Below are 22,892 nucleotides of genomic sequence, written 5' to 3'. Positions count from 1 at the left end.
TTATCACTGAAAATTGTTGTTAKGCTATACCTTTGAAAAAACAGTTTTGCTCTAGCACATTTTCCTACTTGATATTCACTGGTCATACAGGTACTTTGAATTTAATATATTGCTCAGTAGTTTCCAGTGTTTTATGTCCTTTAAGAAGGCAGTTGTCTTCCTTTCATTTTCTTCTCCTTTTTGAGGAGTTCTGTAAAAGGTTCTTTAATTGATCATTTCTAGAGTATTTTCTCATCTAGAAAATTTTAAATTAGTCTTTTCTGTGTCTTGGAAAAGTATTTATAAAGCAATTAGAATTTTAATTTCTGAATTCATATATCACAAAGTAGACTTAAAACAGTTTACCATTAGAGCTGGTGAATAACTGAGCTAGTGATTAAGAAGCTCATTTTGAGTAGCTTATGTTCTGTATCAACTGGTAGCGTGTGGTCTTTAAAATGTGGTACTTCAGGTTATCCATGTGATTTGTTTTAAACACGTTAATAAGCCACTTACCAACTGTACTTCATAGCTGTATTTACTTTCTATTTTACCTGACTTCTGAGCATGAAAGAAAATAAATCTGGTTATACATACGATCTTTCAGCAAGTCCTCTTGTTGTAATCATTATGACAGATGCAGAGATAATCAGTACATAATYCTTGGTTTCTGTTGCAACTTTGGTAGATTTAGTTAATAAGTACTGCAATTCTAGCTAAGAAAACAAATTGTGCTTCCTTTATTAATGTTTCAAGGAAACAGGGAACTGCAGCTTTTGATAACTTTTTAGCAGTGTGTTTTCTCTAAATATTTCCTAACATATTTTGAGATGTATTTTTGGTTTATCTTTGGGGAAAGTATTAAAACTATTTTAGTGGAAAAAAATCCCTTTATATTTGCTTTCTTTTTGATGTGAACAGAAGCATGTGTTTGAATTGTATCTTGTGTTCAGGTCTTTAATCATTGATTTGCATTGTTAAAAGTATCACTGTTAAAATACCCTAATTTGATTATAAAATATACTAAACAGGTGACCGAGTGAATTTCACAGCAGCTGCTAGACCAGTTTCTCCAGCAGGAAAAGCAGACATGTCATCAAAACACAGGGTTGACAGTAGGTCACCCAAGCCTGATGTGCGAATGAATAGAGCTGCTGCTGACCAGAAGAAACCTAGGAATACAGAAGGTTTATCTGCCAGTGAATCTCTTATGCTGAAATCAGATACTGCAAAATTGCGGTCGGATTCTCACAGCAGATCTTTGTCTCCAAATCATAACACTTTGCAAACACTAAAAACTGATGGAAGAACAACTACTGGTCTGAGAGCTGAATCTCCAGGACCAGGAACCCGGTCGTCTTCTCCAAAAGCAAAGACACTTACAGCAGTTAGATCTGGTGCTAGTTCTCCACGATCATCATCACCACATGATAAGACTCTACCTCAGAAAGCTTCATCCCCTGTCAAAACAAAACTAGATCCTCCTCGAGAACGATCTAAGTCAGATTCTTACACATTAGATCCAGACACCCTTCGCAAAAAGAAAGTACCACTTACGGAACCGTTAAGGGGGAGGTCCACTTCACCCAAACCAAAAAATATTGCAAAAGATGGAAAGCCTGTTACAGAAACTGAGAATAGAGCTCCTTCTCCTCATGTTGTACAAGAAAACCTTCACAGTGAGGTTGTTGAAGTATGTACCTCAAGTACTTTAAAGACTAACAGCATTATCGATATCACCTGTGAAGATAACACAGAATTTAAAAGTCTGGATGATGGTTCTAATAAAGTTCATTTCAGCATAGGAAAAGCACCACTGAAAGATGAGCAAGACATGAGAGCATCTCCAAAAGTGAGCCGTAAATGTGCTGGTAGGCACACAAGGCCCAAAAAGGAGAAGTCCAGCTTCCTTTTCAAAAGCGATGGCTCCAAACCTGTAGAGCCAGCCAAGCAAGCAATGTCACCCTCTGTTGCAGAATGCGCTAGAGCTGTCTTTGCTGCTTTTCTTTGGCATGAAGGAATAGTTCATGATGCTATGGCATGTTCATCTTTTTTGAAGTTTAATCCAGAACTGTCCAAAGAGCATGCACCAATACGAAGCAGCCTGAATCAACAACCAGCAGAGGAAAAAGAAACCAAATTGAAAAACAGACATTCACTGGAAATATCATCTGCTCTTAACATGTTCAACATTGCACCTCATGGACCAGACATATCTAAAATGGGTAGCATCAATAAAAACAAGGTCCTCTCTATGTTAAAAGAACCACCTCTGCATGAGAAGTGTGAGGATGGAAAAACTGAAGCTACCTCCTTTGAAACATCTAGTCATCACACAATGAAATCCAAGTCTCCTCTTCCATTAACGCTGCAGCACTTGGTAGCTTTTTGGGAAGACATTTCTTTAGCAACTATTAAAGCAGCTTCCCAAAATATGATTTTTCCAAGTCCTGGTTCTTGTGCAGTGTTAAAGAAGAAGGAAAGTGACAAAGATAACAAGAAAACCAAGAAAGAGAAAAAGAAAAAAGAAAAGGTTGAGACTAGGCCACGGGGAAATCTTTTTGGTGAGATGGCCCAGCTTGCAGTGGGAGGACCTGAAAAAGACACTATTTGTGAGTTGTGTGGAGAATCGCATCCATATCCCGTGACTTACCACATGAGACAAGCTCATCCAGGTAAAATTAGATATTTTTCTTCCTCTCACCTACCTTTATAATGTATGATACACACATTGGCATTAGTTACTGTTATGCAGATAAGCTGTCTCATGTCAGCATTTTAACACAATTCATAATATAAGCTAAATTAAAATTTGATGCCCTGAACACTTGTGTAAGTCATTTAAAGTGTTATGTGCCACAAAGATGATAAGGAACTGTACTATCTCTCATAAGAGGAGAGGATGAGAGAGCTGAGATTGTTCAACCTCAAGAAGAAAAGCCTCAAGCGAAATTTTGTCACTGCTTATAAATATTTAATGGGAGGGTGTACAACAGAGGGAGCCAGGTTCTTCTCAGTGATGCCCCACTGGGCAGTGACAGGACAAGGGGCAATGGCCACAGATTAAAACACAGGAATTTTATGATCTGAGCTGTCAAAATGCTGAATAAGGTTGTTTGAAACAAAGTCAAAAAGATGAACTGCTTTTCAGGGCCTCTTCAGAAACATAACAGTTGTTAAAATTTAGGAATTCAAACTATGCTGAGAAAATAGGAAATAAAAATAGAAGTATACCATTGGTTAATTAGAATTGCCTAATATTTAATTTTTATGATACTAATTAGCTGATGTAATACCTAGATATCAGTGACTTGTATCTTTTGGCTTAAAATTTATCTTGAAAAAAAATATGTAGTCACAATCTCTAAAGTTTTTACTGTAGTCAAAAGACAGTTTGTAAAATGCAACCTACATCTGCAATTCCACTGTTGTAGAGAGGTCGCTAGATCTGTTCAGAAATTGGTTTACTTTTAAGAAATGAATCAAGGTGAATCAGTATGAGCCAGACATTATTTAGCTAGTTAGTTGAGTTTAAAAGATAAGTAAGTTGAGTAACAGAATTACAGAATCAGTTAAGGTTGGAAGGGACCTCTGGAGATCATCTAGTCCAACCTCCCAGAGATTTCCTGGTACTGGTTCCACTGGGGCTTGAACCCAGGACCTTCAGCACGTAAAGCAGATGTGAAGTTGTCTTTTCTTCTGAAAAAAGATGACTTTTAGAAGGACTTAGCTAACATGTAATAACTAGTATTATTGCAGACCAAATGATTCATACGTTTTCCAGCTTATAAAATAAACTTACTAATTTGCAAGTAACTGAAGTTCAGGTTGATGTTGTATGCAGTAGCATTAGTACTGCATAGTAAGTTAAAGTAAAATTAAAGAGGATTTAAAATTTGTTCTTATTCAGTAGTTATCAATGTCCTGAATTTTTCTGAGAAACAATAATCAGCATAGGAATCCACTTTATTCCTTTTTAGACTTCCGTAGACGTGCAATGGTAGGGGGTTATGTTTGTTAAATTTTAGATGAGATTATCTACTGTGTAATACTGACCTTAGCAGCTAGCTGTCTGAATAGGGAACTATTAACATTTCAGACAATATTATAATAAAAACTTGGAAATTACAAGTGTGATAAGATTTCTTGAAATACTGCATGCACACACACAGGCACGCATTTTTTCCCATTAATGTGTGTCTCTTTTCTTCCTTCCCCCTTTCCATTCCCCATTTTACAGATAGGAAAATAATAATCCTTATARTGAAATAACTTTTTTTTTCATCTTTTACCATATGTAGGTTGTGGTCGTTAYGCAGGTGGCCAAGGTTATAATAGCATTGGACACTTTTGTGGAGGATGGGCTGGTAATTGTGGTGATGGTGGTATTGGAGGAAGCACTTGGTATTTGGTTTGTGATCGATGCAGAGAAAAATACCTCCGTGAAAAGCAAGCAGCAGCAAGAGAGAAGGTATTTTTATCTGTTTCTCCTGTGATTATCTCTTTATATGTTTAATACTAATACATGTTCATAAACTGAATGTAATACTGGACCAATTGGATAAATATTGTATGGTTGTGAAATACTCACTGAAGTCACTGATAGCTTTAAAATACAGAAAATGTGCTGATTACTTCTGATTTGGTACTTCACATTACTTTCCGAGGGCGAAGTACCATGTTTTCATTGTTGTAAACTTGAAGTACTTTTGCATTCTTTTTTGATTTTATTTCTTGAGTAATTTTATTTTTTATCCTGATACAACTGCATTATAAGATTAGTAGCTAATTTTTAAAAGTATGTCTTGGTTTATTTAATTTTGAATTTTGTTTTGTTTATTGAATTATGAGTATTATTTTAACTTCATATGTTTATAGTTTCTTTAATGATCTTAACCTTCCAGATCAGCAAGTATAATTCAGTCCTGCCACTGTATATCTGTAGTACAGATTTGGTGTCATTCCAGCTTATAATTGTTTTTTCATCTCCTACCATATTGTTAGATGCAGAATGAAGAAGGCAAGTTTTAATTTACATTTTTTTCAGATTGAAGAGGGGAAGTCTGTTCCATACTTCCATTGTTCATACAGCAAGCTGTGTTTGTGGGCACTACCTTATTCATACAGCCACAAAAACTTTGGGCTTTGTTATATCATTCAAAATGCTCTATGCTTGTGAAGGTGGCTGACTCAGACCCATATATCTGAAAAGAGGAAGTGTTTCATAGATTGCTAGTGCAGACTTCTTTACTAGGTTGTTCTCTACCATGGGTACTGAGTCTGGGAGACTGAACAGAGCCTTACTTCTGCTCTGACCTAAAATGGTTCCCAAAATAAGAATGTAGAAGAATATAAGATCTATGTTGGCTTAGCTTTGTCCCTATTTTATTCAGATTTTTCATGTCTTCTTCAAAGAATGATTTCAAGAAGCCAGTTGGAGAGAATAAGGAAATTTCCCTGCAGGCTTTTGCAGATGTTTATCTTATACCAGGATGGTCGGTCTGTCTCACTGGGAAGACAAGGTGGGGGAATTGTCATTTATGTGAGCAGTGAGAATGCCTGGAGCTGTGCCTAGGGACAGATGAACCAGTGATGAGTTTATGGGTTAGGATTAGAAGGCAGGCCGATGTGTGTGACATAATGGGTGAGTATCTGCTACAGACCACCTGATCAGGAAGAAGTAGTAGATGAGGCCTTTTTCAGACAACTGGAAGAATCCTCATGTTCACAGCCACTCGTCCTCCTGGGGGACTTTAACTACCACAATAACTGCTGGAAATAACTGAAGGCTTGCATGGAAGGACAACACAGCAGGGCATAAAAATTCAAGAGGTTTTTGGAATATATTGATGACAACTTCCTAACACAAGTGAAGGAGGAGCTGACAAGGGGAGGAGCTGTGCTGGACCACCTGCTTACAGGCAAAGAAGGACTGCTTAGGAATGTGAAGATTGGAGGCAGCTTTGGCTGCAGTGACCATTAGATAGTGGAGTTCAGGATGCTGAGAGGAGGGAAAAAAGCAGAAATCAGGATTACAACACTGGACTTCACAAGAGCAGACATTGGCCTCTTCGGAGATTTACTTGGAGAAATCCCAAGGGAGATGGTCCTGGAGAGAGGAGAGGTACAGGAGAAGGTGGTTGATTTTCAAGGGTCACCTCCTCAAGAATGGTCCATCCCAATTAGTAGGAAGTCAAGCAAAGGTAGGAGGCTTGCATGGATGGACAAGAAACTCCTAACAAAGCTGAAATATAAAAAAAGAAGYGTACARGAGGTGGAAGAACAGACAAGTGGTCTGTGAGGACTGTAGAGAGACTCTCTGTGCATGCGTGCATGTGGGATTAGGAAAGCCAAAGCCCACCTGGAGTAGAATCTAGCAAGTGACATGAAGGGCAGCAAGACAGATTTTAAAGGTTCATGAGCAGAAAAAGGAAGAGCAAGGAAAATGCGGGCCTATTGCTGAATGGGAAGGGGGACCTGGTCACAAATTACATGGAGAAGACTGAGGTATTTGAATGGCTTCTTTGCCTTGGTCTTGATAAGCAGTTTCCAGTCACTGAAATCAATGAGAAAATCCAAGTCAAGATAAACTTACTCTCAGTGGAAGAGAATCAGGTTAGGGAATATTTAAACAAACTGCACATATGCAAGTACATGGGACCTGATGGGATATACCCATGTGTCCTGAGGGAGCTGGCTGATATCTTTCCAGTTAATTCTTGATTATCTTTGAGAGGTCATGATGAATGAAAGAGATTCCTGATGACTGGAAGAAAGCAAATGTCACTCCTATCTTAAGGGAGGGCAAGAAAGAAGATATAGAGGATGACCAGCCAGTCASCCCCACCTCAGTCCCTGGGAAGAAGATGGAGCAAATAATCCTAGAATCACAGAATGGGTAAAGTTGGAAGGGACTTCTGGAGATCATCTAGTCCAACCTCCCTGCTCAAGCAAGGTTACTTAGAGCATGTCAGACARGGTTGCATCCAGGCGGGTTTTGAATATCTCCACAACCTCTCTGGGCAACCTGGAAACCAAAAAGGTGATTAGGAGTAGTCAGCATGGACTTATGATGGAGAGATCATGTCTGCCCAACCTAATAGCCTTCTGCAGGTTGACTTAGGGGATGAGAGGAGAGCAGTGCTGTAATCTGGACTTCGGTAAGTCTTTTGACACTGTCTCCTCTGACATCCTCATGGACAAACTGATGAAGTACAGACTATGTAAGTGGACAGTGAGGTGGACTGAAAACTGGCGCAACTGCTGGACTCAAAGGGCTATCATCAGTGGCATGAAGTCCAGCTGGAGGACAGTTGCCAGCAGTATTCCACTGGGGTCATTACTGGAACCACTACGATTATCGTCTGCACTAGTGACTTTGGCAATGGGACAGAGTGCACCTTCAGCAAGTCTGCAGAAATTACAGAACTGGAAGGAGTGGCTGATAGACCAGATGGTTATGCTGCCATTGAGAGGGACCTTGACAGGCAGCAGAGATGGGCAGAGAGGAACCTCGTGAAGTTCAACAAAGGCAATTGCAAAGTCCTTCACCTAGGGAGGAATAACCCTGTGCACCAGTACAGATTGGGGGCTGCCATACTGGAAAGCAGCTCTGCAGAGAAGGACCTAGGGGTCCTGGTGGACATCCAGTTGACCATGAGCCATTGGTGTACCTTGGTAACAAAGGCCAGTGGTAATCTGGGCTGCATTAGGAAAAACATTTGCAACAAGTCGAGGGAGGTGATCCTACTGCTCTACTCAGCCCTTGTGAGGCCACATCTGGAGTTCTGGTCCAGTTTGGGGCTGCCCAGTAAAAGAGGGATGTGGATGTATTGGAGCAAGTCTAGCAAAGAGCAGCTGAGAGGAAAGGCCTTGAACATGTGGCTTATAAGGAGAGGTTGAGGGAAGTGGGACTGTTTAGTCTGGAGAAAACTGAGGAGGGGTTTTATCAATGTGTATAAATATCTGATGGGATGTTGTAAAGAAGATTGTTGTAAAGAAGATTGAGCCAGACTCTTCTCATTGCAGGCAAGAGATAGTGGGCACAAACTCAAATAAAATAAATTCCATTTTCCATCAGAAAAACCTTTTTTACAGTGAGGATGGTACAGTTTTCTGAAGAGGTTGTGGAATCTCCATCTTTGGAGATGCTCAAAACCCACCCGGACATAGTCCTAGGCAACTTGCTGTAGCAGACCTTGCTTTGAGCAGGGAGGTTGGACTAAGCAATTGCCAGAGGTCCTTTCCAACCTCATAATTCTGTGACTCAGTGACACTTGTCTATAGGAAGCATGCAGGGTAGAAAACAAACTCTCAAAACACCTGAGAAATRCAGTATGTTGGCCCAAGGAAGAAATACAAGGAATATTTGTGAATGCTAAACTAGAGCTGCCTGTCACTAAGCCTAAMTAGATCACAGTCCTTAGCTTTTCCAAAGGGCAAAACAGAAATTCATCCTTCTAGATTATGAATGTGGAAAACAGAAAGAGTGATGTTTTTTCTTTAACAAGCGTCTTAACTTCTTATGAAGCTAATTTCTGAAACTAACTTTTCTCTGGCTGCTTCTTCCTATTTTCTTTTCATCCGTTCCTGCTTGTTTTAGTGTCTTATCTCTGTAGTATTCATTGTGTCTTACAAACTTGGGGAACAAGCAGAGAGGTAGAGAAAGAGAGGTAAAGCATTTCTCCCCACACACACTTTAGAATAACAAAGTCAATGTGAATCCACAATCTTAAAATAATTTTAGTCTCCACAATTAAAAGTATGTTTATAAAACATACTTGGCAGTTAGACATATTATTGGCTTCAGCTACTGGCAGTATATATGAAGGTTGTTGCTGATCTTCCTTATCTAGGCAAAGCTCACAGTATGCTCAGTACTGGAGTCAAAAGCTTTTTCTTCAGAGTTCCAGCTTGCTTTCCAATATTAGAAATGTAGTAACAGATTTTGTATCAGCTGGCTTTATTCCTTGATTAAAAACTTTTTGCATGGGTTCTCTGTTACCTAAGGTTGTCTACTTTATAGGCCATCAATGTTTTTTTTTCTTTTCTCCTTTTCCATATAAGCTTCTAGACAGAGATGCTTCGGTTCTGGCAGTCTCATGCTGATTTGAGTAAAGGAATCTAAATTGAGGAGCAATTGAGGTTTAAAAGGCATCTCTCCTGTAATGAGAATAGTTGCTGTCCTTGAAAGGACCATGAAGGTGTGGCCTGTCTGCTCCCTGACAGCAAAAGTGACAGGAGTGCTGCATGGAAGGAATTTTGGAGGTGGCAGGGGAAGAGTCTATTAGTAACTAAATGTAACTATTTAGTTAGTTACATTTATTTACATTTTAATTAGTTAACATAATCATTAATTTGCAATTTAAATTTATGCAACACTTAAAAGRTAACCAGGGAGGCCTGTCATGGTGATTCAGAACATCTGGACTAGACTTGTAAACTCATAATATAGCCTGTACAGAGAACTTGGTACTTTAGAGAKCTCCTGAGGGCCTAAGTACCTCTTCACATTGGCAAGAGAGATTATGAGCGCTAGAACAATTCATATCGTTGGTGTCTCTTTCTAGTGTTGTTTATTTGCTTCCGGTTTTTCAGTCACTCAATAAATAGAAATGTCATTCCTAGGGCGTTGATCAGAACATCTCCTCTTCTGTTTACCATGAGTCCCTCTTCTCACTCAGACACTCTCTTCTCTGTTGTTTATTCTTGTTTGTTGATCTACAAATTCTGCATTCCAGAGTGCCCTGTGACTGTAGTGTCCTGTGCAGAAATGGAGTCTTTCTACACAGGCAGTGTTATCACCTGATAGTTAGGGTGGAATTCAGGCTGTCTATTCAGACTGCTTTCAGGCTGAGAAGGGACTAAACCGTAGTTCCTTGTATTCTTAGGAAGTACTAGTTACTAGAGTTTTTTAAAAAAGATTTACCACTGTAAATCTTTTCTTTCACTAGACTGTGCCATGTTCAAAATGAGTTGTGCAGATCTAAATTATGTGTAGGAGATTAGCTGTCTCTGGGATTTGAAGACTATGCATCCTTCTGCTCATCAATGAAATGCGGCAAAGTTGAGGCAGGATAGACCAGTGGACCAGGTGTTTCTTAGCCTCATGAAAAGACTGAGAAAGTGTTTTGGTTCAGTGTGTGACAGACATAAGTGCAGAGTTGAAGTGCTCAGAGAGAGGAGATCTTGTCTATTGTTTGCTGATAATTAGATACCTAAAATTCCAGTATAGTTAGAAAGTAGGCAAAAATTATACCATGTAGGCATATGTTTATACTGTGAAACTACAGTAAAATTGTACAAGCTACCTAATTCAAGAATTATTTAAGTTGTGGTTGTAGTTGCTTTAATTTACAATCTTAATATTTTTTATGTTAGAAGTAACATTTTAGTGTTTTTAAACCAAACTGAATAAAATAAGAATGCTGTTATATGTCATCATGGTCAGGCCTTTATGTGAGGACATAACTGTACTTCAGACAAACTGGAGTGTTTCTGAATGGGAATAGCAAGAAAGATATTCTTCTTATAAAAAATCTTACCTAACTAATTTCAAATCCTTCCTGCAAAATTTACAGACATAAGTGGGTCTTTTTTAGGACAAGCAGAACAATGTTAATTTAACTTCATTCTTAAAATTAAATTTGTTGAAAATATTTGCACAAAGTGAATCATCCTGAGGTAAACGCCTGACATGAAAACTTTCAGCTGTTTGTTAAAAGTTTGAAAAGTAACGAAAATAACAGAAGTGTCATTTTATAATGGGAAGCATCATTTGTGATAGGAAGAATCAAGCACCTTTACTGTTAGTGACATTATCAGCTTTTCCTGGGATGAAGTAAAATTAAAAAAAAATTTTCTTTTTGTATTTTTCTAGATTAAACAATCTAGGAGAAAACCAATGCAAGTTAAAACTCCTCGTGCCTTGCCAACTATGGAAGCTCATCAAGTGATAAAAGCTAATGCACTGTATTTGCTGTCACTGAGTAGTGCTGCTGAACCCAGTATTCTCTGTTATCACCCTGCAAAAACATTTCAGTCTCAACTCCCCAGTGTCAAAGAAGGGATTTCTGAAGACTTTCCTATTAAAATGCCATGTCTCTATCTACAGACATTAGCAAGGTAATTAAAGGCAGCTTAAGGGCAGTAAAATGATTTATTTTGCACTAGAACATGGAAGTCACAACTAWCTTCAATACATTAGGTGAACAGTAAATGAAAAATGTTAGATGATTAACAGTATTTGCAAAGGACTTCTCTGTGTGTGTGTTTAGTAACTTTTAGGCTTAATGCTAACTTAAAGTTCTAATTTGATATAGGCATCATCATGAAAACTTCGCTGGATACCAAGATGACAACCTGTTCCAGGATGAGATGAGGTACCTGCGCTCAACTTCAGTACCTGCGCCGTACATCTCTGTTACTCCTGATGCAAGCCCTAATGTCTTTGAAGAGCCAGAGAGTAACATGAAATCTATGCCCCCAAGGTACTTCCTTGTAATTCTAGGTGCTACATACAGATGCTAAAACATTGGCATACTACCGAGCTGGAAAAAAAAAAAAAAAAACAGGAAACTTTGCTGTAGTTAAGTAGGTAAAGTATTAGGTCAGCCCAGATCAATCTGTTGAAACTTCAGAAAAAAGCCAATAAGCATATTAAATCACAGCCACAGAAATATATTCAGTGAATCTTGGCAATGTCAGATGTATTTTCAAACATTAGTAGTATCAAACTTGAAGGGACAACACAGGTGAATTGCTTTCCTCTAGAAATTTCTTGATTTCACAGCCTAAATACAATCAAAGTATTTGTTCAGAAACTGATGAATGACTCTCTCCATACCTTAGCAAAACTCATCCTTACTCCAAGCCTTCCTTTTTCCCTGTAGAGACAAATAAAATATTTCCATACACTCCAAAACTGCAAAACTGAGTAAGTGACCATAAAAACAGTGGTCCAAGAACAATAGTCGTTGTAAGCTCCTGGAAGTGTAGCAGTTTTTTTCCTGTTTTTTTGCATTCTATAGCAAAACTGATTCTAGTGCAGGTGAATTGCCCTTTTGAAAGGAAGTAGCTGGCATTTTCCATTCAAGATTTCATTCTGAAGGAAAGTTTGAACAGGAGAGAATTCCACTAGCACACCTTACATTTTCAAAGTAAATTTTGCCTGTTCTTTCAGTGGGAAGTTAGAGATTTCACTGAAGAAGTGACAGCTTAATCATATCTAGTACCAAGACTGCTAGGATGATTCTTCTAGGTTAAGCCAGTTTTCTATCTGAATGAGTTTACTGTAACTAAATTGAAGCAGTTATGGAATTTTTTGTTTTGCCTTGCCGAGAAAGGCTCTCAGACTATCTTAATAAGTAGTACAGAATCAACTCTGGTGCTTGTTTTTTTTCAGATGTCAAACAGCAATTCCTTGTATTATGATGAGGACATAATGAAGCAAAAAAATACTATTGATCTATTTTTATTTCAATTTGTTGTATTTTACACTGACTAGAAAAAAAGTTTATTGGAATACTACAATCTACAGTATAGTCTTTTCAGAAATAGAACTTYTCTAACAAAACTCCTTAAGAGAGTTTGGTATATTGGTATACAGTATTGGTATATTCCGTTACTAAAACTGTGGACACCCTGGTCTCCTGAGGTCTATAGGGAAAGTGTAAGTTCGGAGCTCTTCTGCAGACTGTAAGGAGTCTACTGAAGGTAAGGAGTAAAACATGTCAGAGGGGTAGCTGTAGCAATTGAAAATGAGCTTTAAGGCTCATGATATTGGAAACTTTTATTCGTTATACAAATGTCTAAAGTTCAACTTGTTTGCATATTTAAAAATTCGCTTCATAGATGTTTCCACAYGCATTCCTAGGGCAAATTTTGTCTGAAATTTCAGGCATTGTCTGAATGTTTATATTCTCTCTGAAAAATACCTAACTTCATGGGACTTACTGTGTACATCATTACATATGTGTATAAGACATTTGCACACTTTTTCCATCATAAGAAATTCTAATATATGTTTCTCCTTTCCCATAATTTAACAATTATTAGATAACAAGACAAACTTTCTTACAATAGTAGCATTGTCATTATGAAATGCGTGCCTCTATTTATTATGCATGCATAATTTAAGTATTATATTCACTAATAGGTCTATAACTTCACTGATTTCTTTGTAGTTTGGAAACCAGTCCAATAACAGATACAGATCTTGCAAAGCGTACAGTCTTTCAAAGATCGTATTCGGTTGTTGCATCAGAGTATGACAAACAGCACTCAATTTTGCCAGCAAGAGTTAAGGCAATTCCCAGGAGACGAGTCAACAGTGGAGATGCTGGTAAGAGAACAGACATCTGAAGCACGGAAAAAATAGTCAAAGATATGGTGATGGATTTACAGTTTTTGGAAGTTGTAGACAAATATAAATTGTTATAAATACATGCAATGACTTTTTTTCTTTTTACTAATAAATATTAACTCTTAATCTGCACAGGATGAACCTAAGAACAACTCTGGAATAATTACAGTTTCGAAATATGTGGTGCATCTTTTGTGCTTGATTTAAAAACTTTCTTGGTTTTAATATCTGCTTAGCTTCTCAGTTGAAGCATTATTTTTGCACATTGTTTTTATTATACAATTTTCTTAGAAAAAATGAACAGAAATATCAGTTCTATGATTACTCTTTTCCTTTTTATTTTTACTGTAGCAATAAAATTACATTGCAAAAAGAATCTAATGTATGCATATTTTTATGCTTTTAAATAGAAGTGGGGTCCTCTCTTCTGAGACATCCATCTCCTGAACTTTCTCGGTTAATCTCCGCCCACAGCTCTCTTTCCAAAGGAGAGAGAAATTTCCAGTGGCCAGTACTGGCATTTGTGATCCAGCATCATGATCTGGAAGGACTTGAAATAGCAATGAAACAAGCCTTACGGAAATCTGCTTGCCGAGTCTTTGCCATGGAGGTATTATTGTACTAATGGATCTGTGTATAGTAAGACATTAGTAACTTCTGTCTCAGTTATGTTTTAAAGCAGTGTTTATGTGTGTGTGTATACACACACACACACACACACACACACACGAACAGAAAATAAATCTGTTACTGATTTTGAATTCTTGTATCAGTAAACTTTATTAAAAATTTCACTCAGTTGTATTATTAACTCTAAAAGTTAGGAATAATGATTTTACCTGTAAAACTTCTCTAGTGGTATATTTGCATTTGTTCCATAGAAAATCTCTGATTAAGGGTGCAAAAATCAGTTATTCAAATAGTGTTTTCTCCTCATTACTCAATATGCTCCGTATCTTACTTGTAACCCCCTTTTCAAATTTTTGAAAATTGTTTCTTTAGAATTGTTTTGATGCAGATAATATCTGAGTAGTTCACAACTTCCACCTGAAATCACTGCATAGGYAGCGAATGAACTACCAGAAGATCAGTTAGAGATCAATTACGACAATGAAAGCTGCAAGAGGCATTCTCAGTGGGAGGTTATTTTAAATTTCAACTGAGCTCTAGTAAAATTTGTATAAAAGTTGTATAACGAGAGCTTGTTCATATACTTACAACTTGTGAAAATCTAGGTGTATTTTCTCAGGTAAAGTAAAGAGCTCATCTCTACTGTAAGCATTGCCAGTCAAATTTCAGGTCTCAACAGCAATGCACAAAAGGATTACACCTTTCAAAAGAAGAATGTCAGAATTTTGCAATCTTGAAAACTTTTTTTTCTCCCCACTATATTCATTTTTTGGAAGTGGATGAATTGTTTAGAATAATTCAGCCAGTGGTGGAAATCAAACAAGGAAACCAAATCTCAGCCTACAAGGTTGTAAATTAAAAATAATCTTTACTTTACTTACARTTTGACTAATAAGCAGTGCTGCCACCTCATCCTATAATAACTTCTACATGCATAAGGGCTTTGCTTTTTTCACTCTTAAAGTTTTTTAAAATAACTTATTCTTGTAATAAGGGCCTTACTTGAAGACCTCTGTTTTATTGTTTGACTTCCCAAATGTATCTATACATTCCCTTATAAAAAATGTTTTACACCAGCTTTGCTTAGCAAATTCATAACTCTTGGTGTGTATTTTATTTTAGGCTTTTAACTGGCTCCTTTGTAATGTCATTCAAACAACTTCTCTTCATGATATTTTATGGCATTTTGTGGCTTCCTTGACTCCTGCACCTGTAGAGCCTGAAGAGGAGGAAGATGAAGAAAATAAATCAAATAAAGAAAATGCAGAACAAGTATGTGAGGTTCAGCATACTTTTCATAAATACAATATCTTTATTTATTTTGAAATCAGTTTAGAAATGTTGTAGTATGTCTAAAAAGAAGCCTTAATCCTCTTCTCTGAGAAACAGAAACCTAATTATGAAATGTAAATTTMATAAAGATTTCTTTAATCATACAATACGTGCTTGAACCCTTTAATAGTCATAGTTAAACTTACTTTTTCCTTCTCAAAACATCAAATTTTGCATAGTGATGGATTCCAGTCTTTAATTACATTATTCTTATGCATATTCAAACAGTTTAAGAAAAAATGCACAAGCACATTTCCTAGTCCAGTAACAAAATTTTGCTGTTTGTTTTGTGTTTCCCCCACCCAAAAAGAAAAAAGACCAAAAAAAGAAAATATATTTACAAAGTGACTGTAATCTCATTCTAAATTTTGTGTGAGATAGCAACTTCTGCATGTTATATCAGTATGCAGATTCATAATTCGTCATACTTGTTTTTAAGAACCTCAAGTACTAGTATATGTACATTAAAACTGATTGTCAGTAGCTCAGTCTGTTATACCTTTGCATGCTGTTTCCATGCCAGGCTCCAGCAGTCTTCTCCCCTGTAATAACTTCAACTGGCGCATCAAAAACTCAGCCAGAGCAGTGGAACTGTTGTGTTCCCACCAGTCCTTACACTTAGTCTCCAAGATACGAACCATTGATATCTAAGTCAGTTTAAAAAAAATGCCATTTTACATGTAGTTTGGATAATTGCTGATTGAAAGATAAAGAAGATTAGAAAGAAAAGGAAAAAATYACTATTTCTACTCTGTTTGGACTGCTGCTTCTTTTTTGATATAATGGAGGAGAGGCTTACAAAATTCGCCTTGAACACTTGACTAGCATGGGTAATTTTATGGCATACAAAAAACAAGCAACAATTTTCAGCTAGTTATTAAATATATCTCAAGTGGTGTATATTCAAATTATGTGTCGTCTTTCAGTAGTGTTATCATATGATAAAAATACTTACTGTAAATGTATGCATATTATGTAACAAATTTAAAGCAATTATTTGATACTTTTCCAGCATTAAGCTTCATTTGTGTACATCAAATATTTAGGCATATTTTTTTAATGCAGTGGGGGTGGTTGAGAAATTCAGTGTTGAATTCTGAAAAATTTGGGGTGGGAATTTAGAATGAGGAAGAATTTAATACATAAGATGTGAATCCAATGGGTAGTGTCCAGTCCAGTTAAAGCAAACAAAATATAGCAGTTACTAGATTACAGAGGAGGCAGGAGGGAGCAGGATGTTAACTATCTAGTTAAGATACTCAGGGGAAGGCAAATACATGGGGTTGGAACTTTTCTTCAATAACTGACTGGACCCAGTCCTACACCGCCTGCTGYAGGTGACCCTGCTTGAGCAGGGCAGTTGGACTAGATGATCTCTAAAGGTTCCTTCCAATCTCAACCATTCTATGATTCTGTGACTTTAATTTTTTTTTCCTTACGCTTCAAGGAATTGAGCGTAGTATATTGGTCTTTTTTCCTGTCCTAAATATCTTAATGATATCCTAGACATTTAATATTTTGTATTTCCGAATAGTCTTGCTGTTCTGCAGGTTGTACAGTACAGAAAAAATGACCCTTATCTCTTAAAACAAAAAAATACTCATCCCCAATAYTTTTTTCTAATATATTTGAAAAATTGTCTCAACAGTGAAGGCTAATAAGTAAAGTTCTAAACTGTATTTTCATTAAAAAAATGGGCTGTTTTAACATAGCTGCCACTTTAAATTTTCAAAATGCAGTCAGGTAGTATTTTTTGATAGTGCTCTAACTTGTATCATTTTCAATAAAACTAGTGGTTTTGCTACACTGAGATTTTCCAGTTCTAGTTATGCAGTACAGTTAGACTGGAAAAATCCCGTTATTATGCAGTCATATCTGCRTAATTATATAATATATAATATAAGCTTATACTGATTCAAGAACAAAAAATTAATTTTAGTAAGAGCCCTTTTGGATCTCCAGATTTCTTCATATTAATGTGTAAATCTGATCTGGTCTGATCGTACTTTGGAGAAATGCACTGGTATTTTCRTTTGTCTAGAGGGAAGGGTGGTGGCTGGAAGGTGTGCCAGCTAGAAAGACTGTGTTTGAGTACGGACTCCCTCCAGGACACTGTGGCTTTCATCCTCAGTATACGCTCCCATGAGGAACAGTAAGAGATGATGCTCATGATGAAAAAGGGGCAGCAGTGATTGCCTTTAGTCCCACTGAAAGTAATTACAAATGTGGGCCATTTTGAAAATGGGTGGTTTGAGGAGGAAGAAGGAAATCCTGTGGTGTCCGCTGAAAAGCATAATGAAAAATAATGGAAGTGCACAATGAAAAACTGATTTTGAAAGCTGTTTGTGGCACCAGATAGCCTGAGTAGTGAGTGAGAGTGAGGAAAGCATGTATGTGTATATGTACTGCGGAAGAGGGATGAAAGAGTTGCAGAAGAAATGAGGAATAAAACTGTATTTATGTGGGTTAAGGAAGTTGGTTTGCGTGTACCGAAGTGTGGACATGTAAAAGACGATGCATGATGGGGACTGGGTAGTGTGTTCAAGAGCTATGATAAGGTACAGTAGAAGAGGTGGTTTATAAAACAGTTTGAATCCTTCATAGATGAATTATTCCCCTGCCTTCTAGAACAGAATGTCACTGACAAAAAGTTCCTTCTTTTCTTTCTCTGCTACCCTTCCCCACAACATACCTTGGTGGATCCAGTTTTTCTTGGATCTCTGCCCCCTGTTCAGCCACTGCCAAATGGAGCTTGGCTCCCACTGCACAGCCTGTCTGATACTGGCACATTATCATCATTGTTTTCACAGCTCTCATGAAATAAAGCAGCTATAGCCTTAGCTTAATAACTGACTTTACTCTGGCTGATAACCTGCTGCTCAAAGAAGTTACAGCAGCTGGGATGTGTTAATGTTTTTTTCTTCTTTTTTTAAGTGTTCTTTTGGGTTTTTTTTAGTGATTATAATGTTTCCCATCTTTAAATTGCAAGAAATATCATGTGGTAAGATACTTTCCAAAATTATTCTTTCATGTTCATGTATTGATTGTTATTTTAAAAATAAAAATTTGTAATTTTAAAAATTCTCAGACAGGGTCTGCTTTGAAATTTACATTCATTATTACTGCAGTTTTCTCAAAATGAATACTATAAATGTTTTTATTCCTGTCTTTTTTTCTGAAAGTCTATTAACAAATTCCATTGCATTTTAGGAGAAAGACACAAGAGTATGTGAACATCCTTTGTCAGATATAGTGATTGCTGGTGAAGCAGCTCACCCATTACCCCACACTTTCCATCGTCTACTCCAGACAATCTCTGATCTTATGATGTCTCTTCCCAGTGGTAGTGCATTACAGCAAATGGCCTTAAGGTAAGTGCAGATTAGGAAAATTCTCAGGAGGCTCAAAGCATCTTAACAGTAGTGATGAGAAGACTTTGCATTGTAGATCAGAAGTTCAAAACAACGTAATGTGCCTGTAAAAATGAGCATGTATYTCCTTACACATAGTATAAAAGATTCTGAAGAATAAAAATGAATTTGATCTTAAATTCTGCAGTGTATCATCTATTTAAAAAATACTGCTGTAATATGAGAAGCAAAAATGTAATTAATAAYTTCACTGGTAGGGTCTGTCTCTTAAGCAATGTTCAAAATTTCAAAATCAATTAAATGTTTTTTCAGATGCTGGAGTCTGAAATTCAAACAATCTGATCACCAGTTCTTGCATCAGAGCAATGTTTTCCATCATATCAACAATATTTTATCGAAGTCTGATGATGGAGATAGTGAAGAGAGCTTTAGTATCAGTATACAGTCTGGTTTTGAAGTCATGAATCAGGCAAGTATTTTACCTCTTTTGCAAAAACAGAAATTAATTGTGAAAAACTTACAGTCCCTATAACCAAACTGTTCTCATTAAAATGCTTTTACTTGCAGTGTCATATTTCCTTGAATGGATCTTACTTATGGTTGGAATCTTGATGTTCAGATTTTCATATTTAGCTTTAGGCTCAAACATTGTCCCTTAATCTGATCTCATTTAAATCTACATTTTAGAACAGTGTTTTATGTTAGTCCGTTTTTTAAACAGATATTTTGAATGCTTTCAAGCTTCCAGCTTGAAATTGCTCRTGTATTTTTTCTTTTATTCTGAGGAGAGCAAATAAATATTCCTAATGAACATCTTTAAAGTGTTTTCTTCCATTTATTAGTTCATTTTGGTATTTACTAATATATTTAGTTACTAGTATTTCCTTTGATTATAAGAGTTGAATAAATTTAACTTAGGAATGACAAATTTCTTCTTTAATTTGGAGACCATAATCCTTGTAACAAGTATCTGTCTGGTTTTAAAAAAGTATAGACTATGTGTATTTTTGTGCTTCATTTAAGATATTTTGAAGTCTCTCATTTGTTTTCCCAGGAATTGTGTATTGTGGTTTGTCTGAAAGATTTAACAAGCATTGTTGACATTAAAACATCAAGCCGACCTGCCATGATTGGTAGTTTAACAGATGGCTCTACAGAAACGTTCTGGGAGTCAGGAGATGAAGACAAAAACAAAACAAAAAATATCACAATCAACTGCGTAAAAGGAATCAATGCTCGTTATGTGTGTGTTCATGTAGACAACTCCAGAGATCTCGGGGTAAGAGAAAAATTAATTGCACGGTCAAGGTTGTATATATTCATCAATCAAAACCTACTGTTTTCTTTGCCCAGATCTGTTTGGAGTTCTAATTCAGAAGCTCATAAAGTTTCTAATTCCTGTGGTTTTGAAGGCTGTATCTACTATGAATAGACTGATTCAGCTAAATTTACAGTTTACATGAACCCGAGACTGGGAAACTTCATTCTCAGTGGCATGTTCAGTTTAAGAGATGCTTTTAAGAATTTAAATCATTTCATCATTTACTTTTCCTGCTCATTATTTCTGTAGAAGCATTCAAGTGAAGAGTTTTCTAAAATATACCGAACTATTTTCCAGACTTCTGACTATCACAAAATGCAGCTGTCCCTTTTATAATAACACCAACAGGTCATGGTGGGATAGCTCAGAATTGTATCATCTTGCCAAAAGGAAAAGACCTTTTCACTTATTACATTATCTTTATTGATATATATAGTATCTGTACAATAATGTTGCAAATATAACTTTATTTAAACCACAGCTTTTAATACAAAGAGAATAATATATGTTTTTTTTTCCCCGGAGAGTTACACTTTGGTATTCTTTGTTGTCCATGGTATTGATAACTTCTTAAATTTATTTTCTTAATAATACATTTTGTCTCTCTTTTATGTATGCAATCTCTTAATACAAAGAAATCACCAAAATAGTTCTGCCTGCATAGTTTGTACAGTTAAAAGTATTTCTTTCTTGTTTCATTTATCTGTTGCAGAACAAAGTGACTTCAATGACTTTCCTAACTGGCAAGGCAGTAGAAGATCTCTGCAGAATAAAGCAGGTAAACCATTTTAACAGTTGACAGGTGTAAAAATTAGTCATTTTTGGCTGCATGTAGCACAGTTTTTCTGAGCAAATAGTTTCTGTTTATTATGATAAACATCAAAATGCTTTGCAGCATAATATCCATACTGTTTTATTAGTGACGGAATTCAGTCATACATTACACATACCAAATATCAGTCAAGCTTTTACCCTTTCACTGAAGTAATATGGGGTYATTTAAAATGTTCCTTAGATTTTTCRTTACTAGAGCTGAMAGTATAAAGCATTGCATGGAAAATTTTCTAAACAGACTATTCAAGTTGTGTTTTACAAGTCCAGTAGACCCTGTGGTTTCTTTCAGGGGTATTTTTCCACATAATATGCCTGAAACAATTACATAGAGTAGTATTAAATCTTGGTAGATATTCACATGCTTAACTCATCAGTATTGCACTATCATTTCCTCTTTATCTACCTGTTCAGTTTCCTTTAGAGAAATGCAGCTTAAGAGTCAGCAGAAGTTCAACAAAATATTGAGGAGAAAATAAAAAATTTGCCTTCAGCCTGAGGTTTTTGAAGATATATTTTCTGATGTGTTTTTATAATACACATTTTGCTTTGCCATTTTTAGTTCTCAGCTTCAGGTAGCCAAAGACTTTCATCYAGAGACTCAAATTCATAATGCAATTCAGTCTTGATTGTTCCTAAATCAAAGAATAGATGTATGTTTTTCTAAACCAAGAACAAGATTTCATGCTTTGAAATCAATGTGTCCCATCAAAGATATTAGTATCTCAAATGTTCAGTTGCCGTTTTGGCTCAGAACTTGATCATTTGGCTTATTGACAACCAGTGGTAAAGTTTGTCAAGTGGAAATACTGTATTTAGGTGACTCATAGCTTATCCACTTTATTGTGATAGCATCTGATAATGCAGAAATTCTGTATAGTGAAAATTACAGGGAGATGATTTGCTTTTTCTCTGCCTTCTTGGTCCTCAAAGAACACAAATACAGCTCCAAAAAGCATTACAAACCGGAAGAAAGTAAAGTTTGATACAGTGGATTCCTGCTGAACAATGCATTGTATGTGTATATATATGTAGACAGATCTAAAATGTATATGTATATGTATCTGTGGGTATATATAGAGAGATATACTGTATAACTCTAGTTTACTACCACTGTAGTAGTAGTTACTGTACACTACAGTTTAATAGTTACTGTATACTACAGTAGCAACTGTAGTGTAAGTAGCCTCTTCTTTTTGGTGAGTAGACTTATTCAGCATGTCTGCTTATCCAATTAAATAAATAAAGGCCTAGGCATTACTAAGGCACTTGACTGCTGACATTCATACAGTTTGATTGCTAGTTCTCTCCCTGGATTTGTTTATGTCTTCTCAAACACAATGCTTAGGCATTTTCCATGGGTGGTTCACTCCCAGAAGATAGGCAGGACTTCACTGAGCTTTGCTTCCTCCTTGTAGGATAGTCATCCTACACTTTTCCAGCAGTTTTTATCTTCAAACACATTTACACACTACACCCTAATTCATGCATCATATACATTCTGTTTCGTGATATTAAAAAAGAAAGTAACAGTCTTGTCTGCAAGGAGTAAGTTCTGAGAACTACAGTAAAAATGRGGGAAGAACAAATAATAGCTTTATTATCAGTAGTATTTGGGCCCCACAGAAGCAAGAGAAGACTCAGGACCAAGTGTAATTTAGGCCCACACAGGTTGCTTTGAGCAGCAGCATGAGGCATTATGCCTTCTCATTTTTATTTTTCAGAATTGACATTGCAGTTTTGATCGTATTAACATTAATTTCATTATTTTTTCATTCATATTGTTTTTAAAATAAACATAAGTATAATTTGATGCAGTTCATGTCTTTTTTAAAATTATTAAGTCATACCTCTATTAAAAAGAAAATCAGATATTTACTTCCATAAAGTTAAGATTTCTTTTAAAGGGTGTATGTGCATAGGCTGATGTACTTTAAGTACTGATAACTGTATGTTATATTTGAGGTAAATTATGTGGTTTTTCAATATATATTAGTGAGCAAACATCAATTCCAAATGATTTATGAACACGTAACCTGTGTATTGGACAACAGAAGGAATTGAT

General features: G+C 36.3%; 1 protein-coding gene across 4 annotated transcripts in view; it reads left to right on the top strand.

The window, feature by feature from the left end:
• MYCBP2 (MYC binding protein 2) overlaps window positions 1–22,892 on the top strand; it is a 211,450-nt gene that overhangs the window by 164,282 nt on the left and 24,276 nt on the right. For all 4 annotated transcript variants that reach the window (XM_085309535.1, XM_085309537.1, XM_085309534.1 and 1 more), the window contains 11 exons: window positions 1,011–2,654; window positions 4,281–4,450; window positions 10,859–11,103; window positions 11,301–11,468; window positions 13,164–13,321; window positions 13,753–13,952; window positions 15,095–15,244; window positions 18,515–18,675; window positions 18,988–19,144; window positions 19,730–19,954; window positions 20,709–20,774. In XM_085309535.1, coding sequence (XP_085165661.1) covers window positions 1,011–2,654; window positions 4,281–4,450; window positions 10,859–11,103; window positions 11,301–11,468; window positions 13,164–13,321; window positions 13,753–13,952; window positions 15,095–15,244; window positions 18,515–18,675; window positions 18,988–19,144; window positions 19,730–19,954; window positions 20,709–20,774 — 3,344 coding nt within the window. The remainder of the gene's footprint in view (window positions 1–1,010; window positions 2,655–4,280; window positions 4,451–10,858; window positions 11,104–11,300; window positions 11,469–13,163; window positions 13,322–13,752; window positions 13,953–15,094; window positions 15,245–18,514; window positions 18,676–18,987; window positions 19,145–19,729; window positions 19,955–20,708; window positions 20,775–22,892) is intronic.

Source organism: Rhea americana, unplaced genomic scaffold (assembly GCF_003343005.1).
Source record: "Rhea americana isolate MKP2758 unplaced genomic scaffold, rheAme1 scaffold_3, whole genome shotgun sequence".
Classification (NCBI taxonomy): Eukaryota; Metazoa; Chordata; class Aves; order Rheiformes; family Rheidae; genus Rhea; species Rhea americana.
Note: the sequence above shows the minus strand (reverse complement) of the source record. Positions and strands in the feature narration are given on the sequence as shown.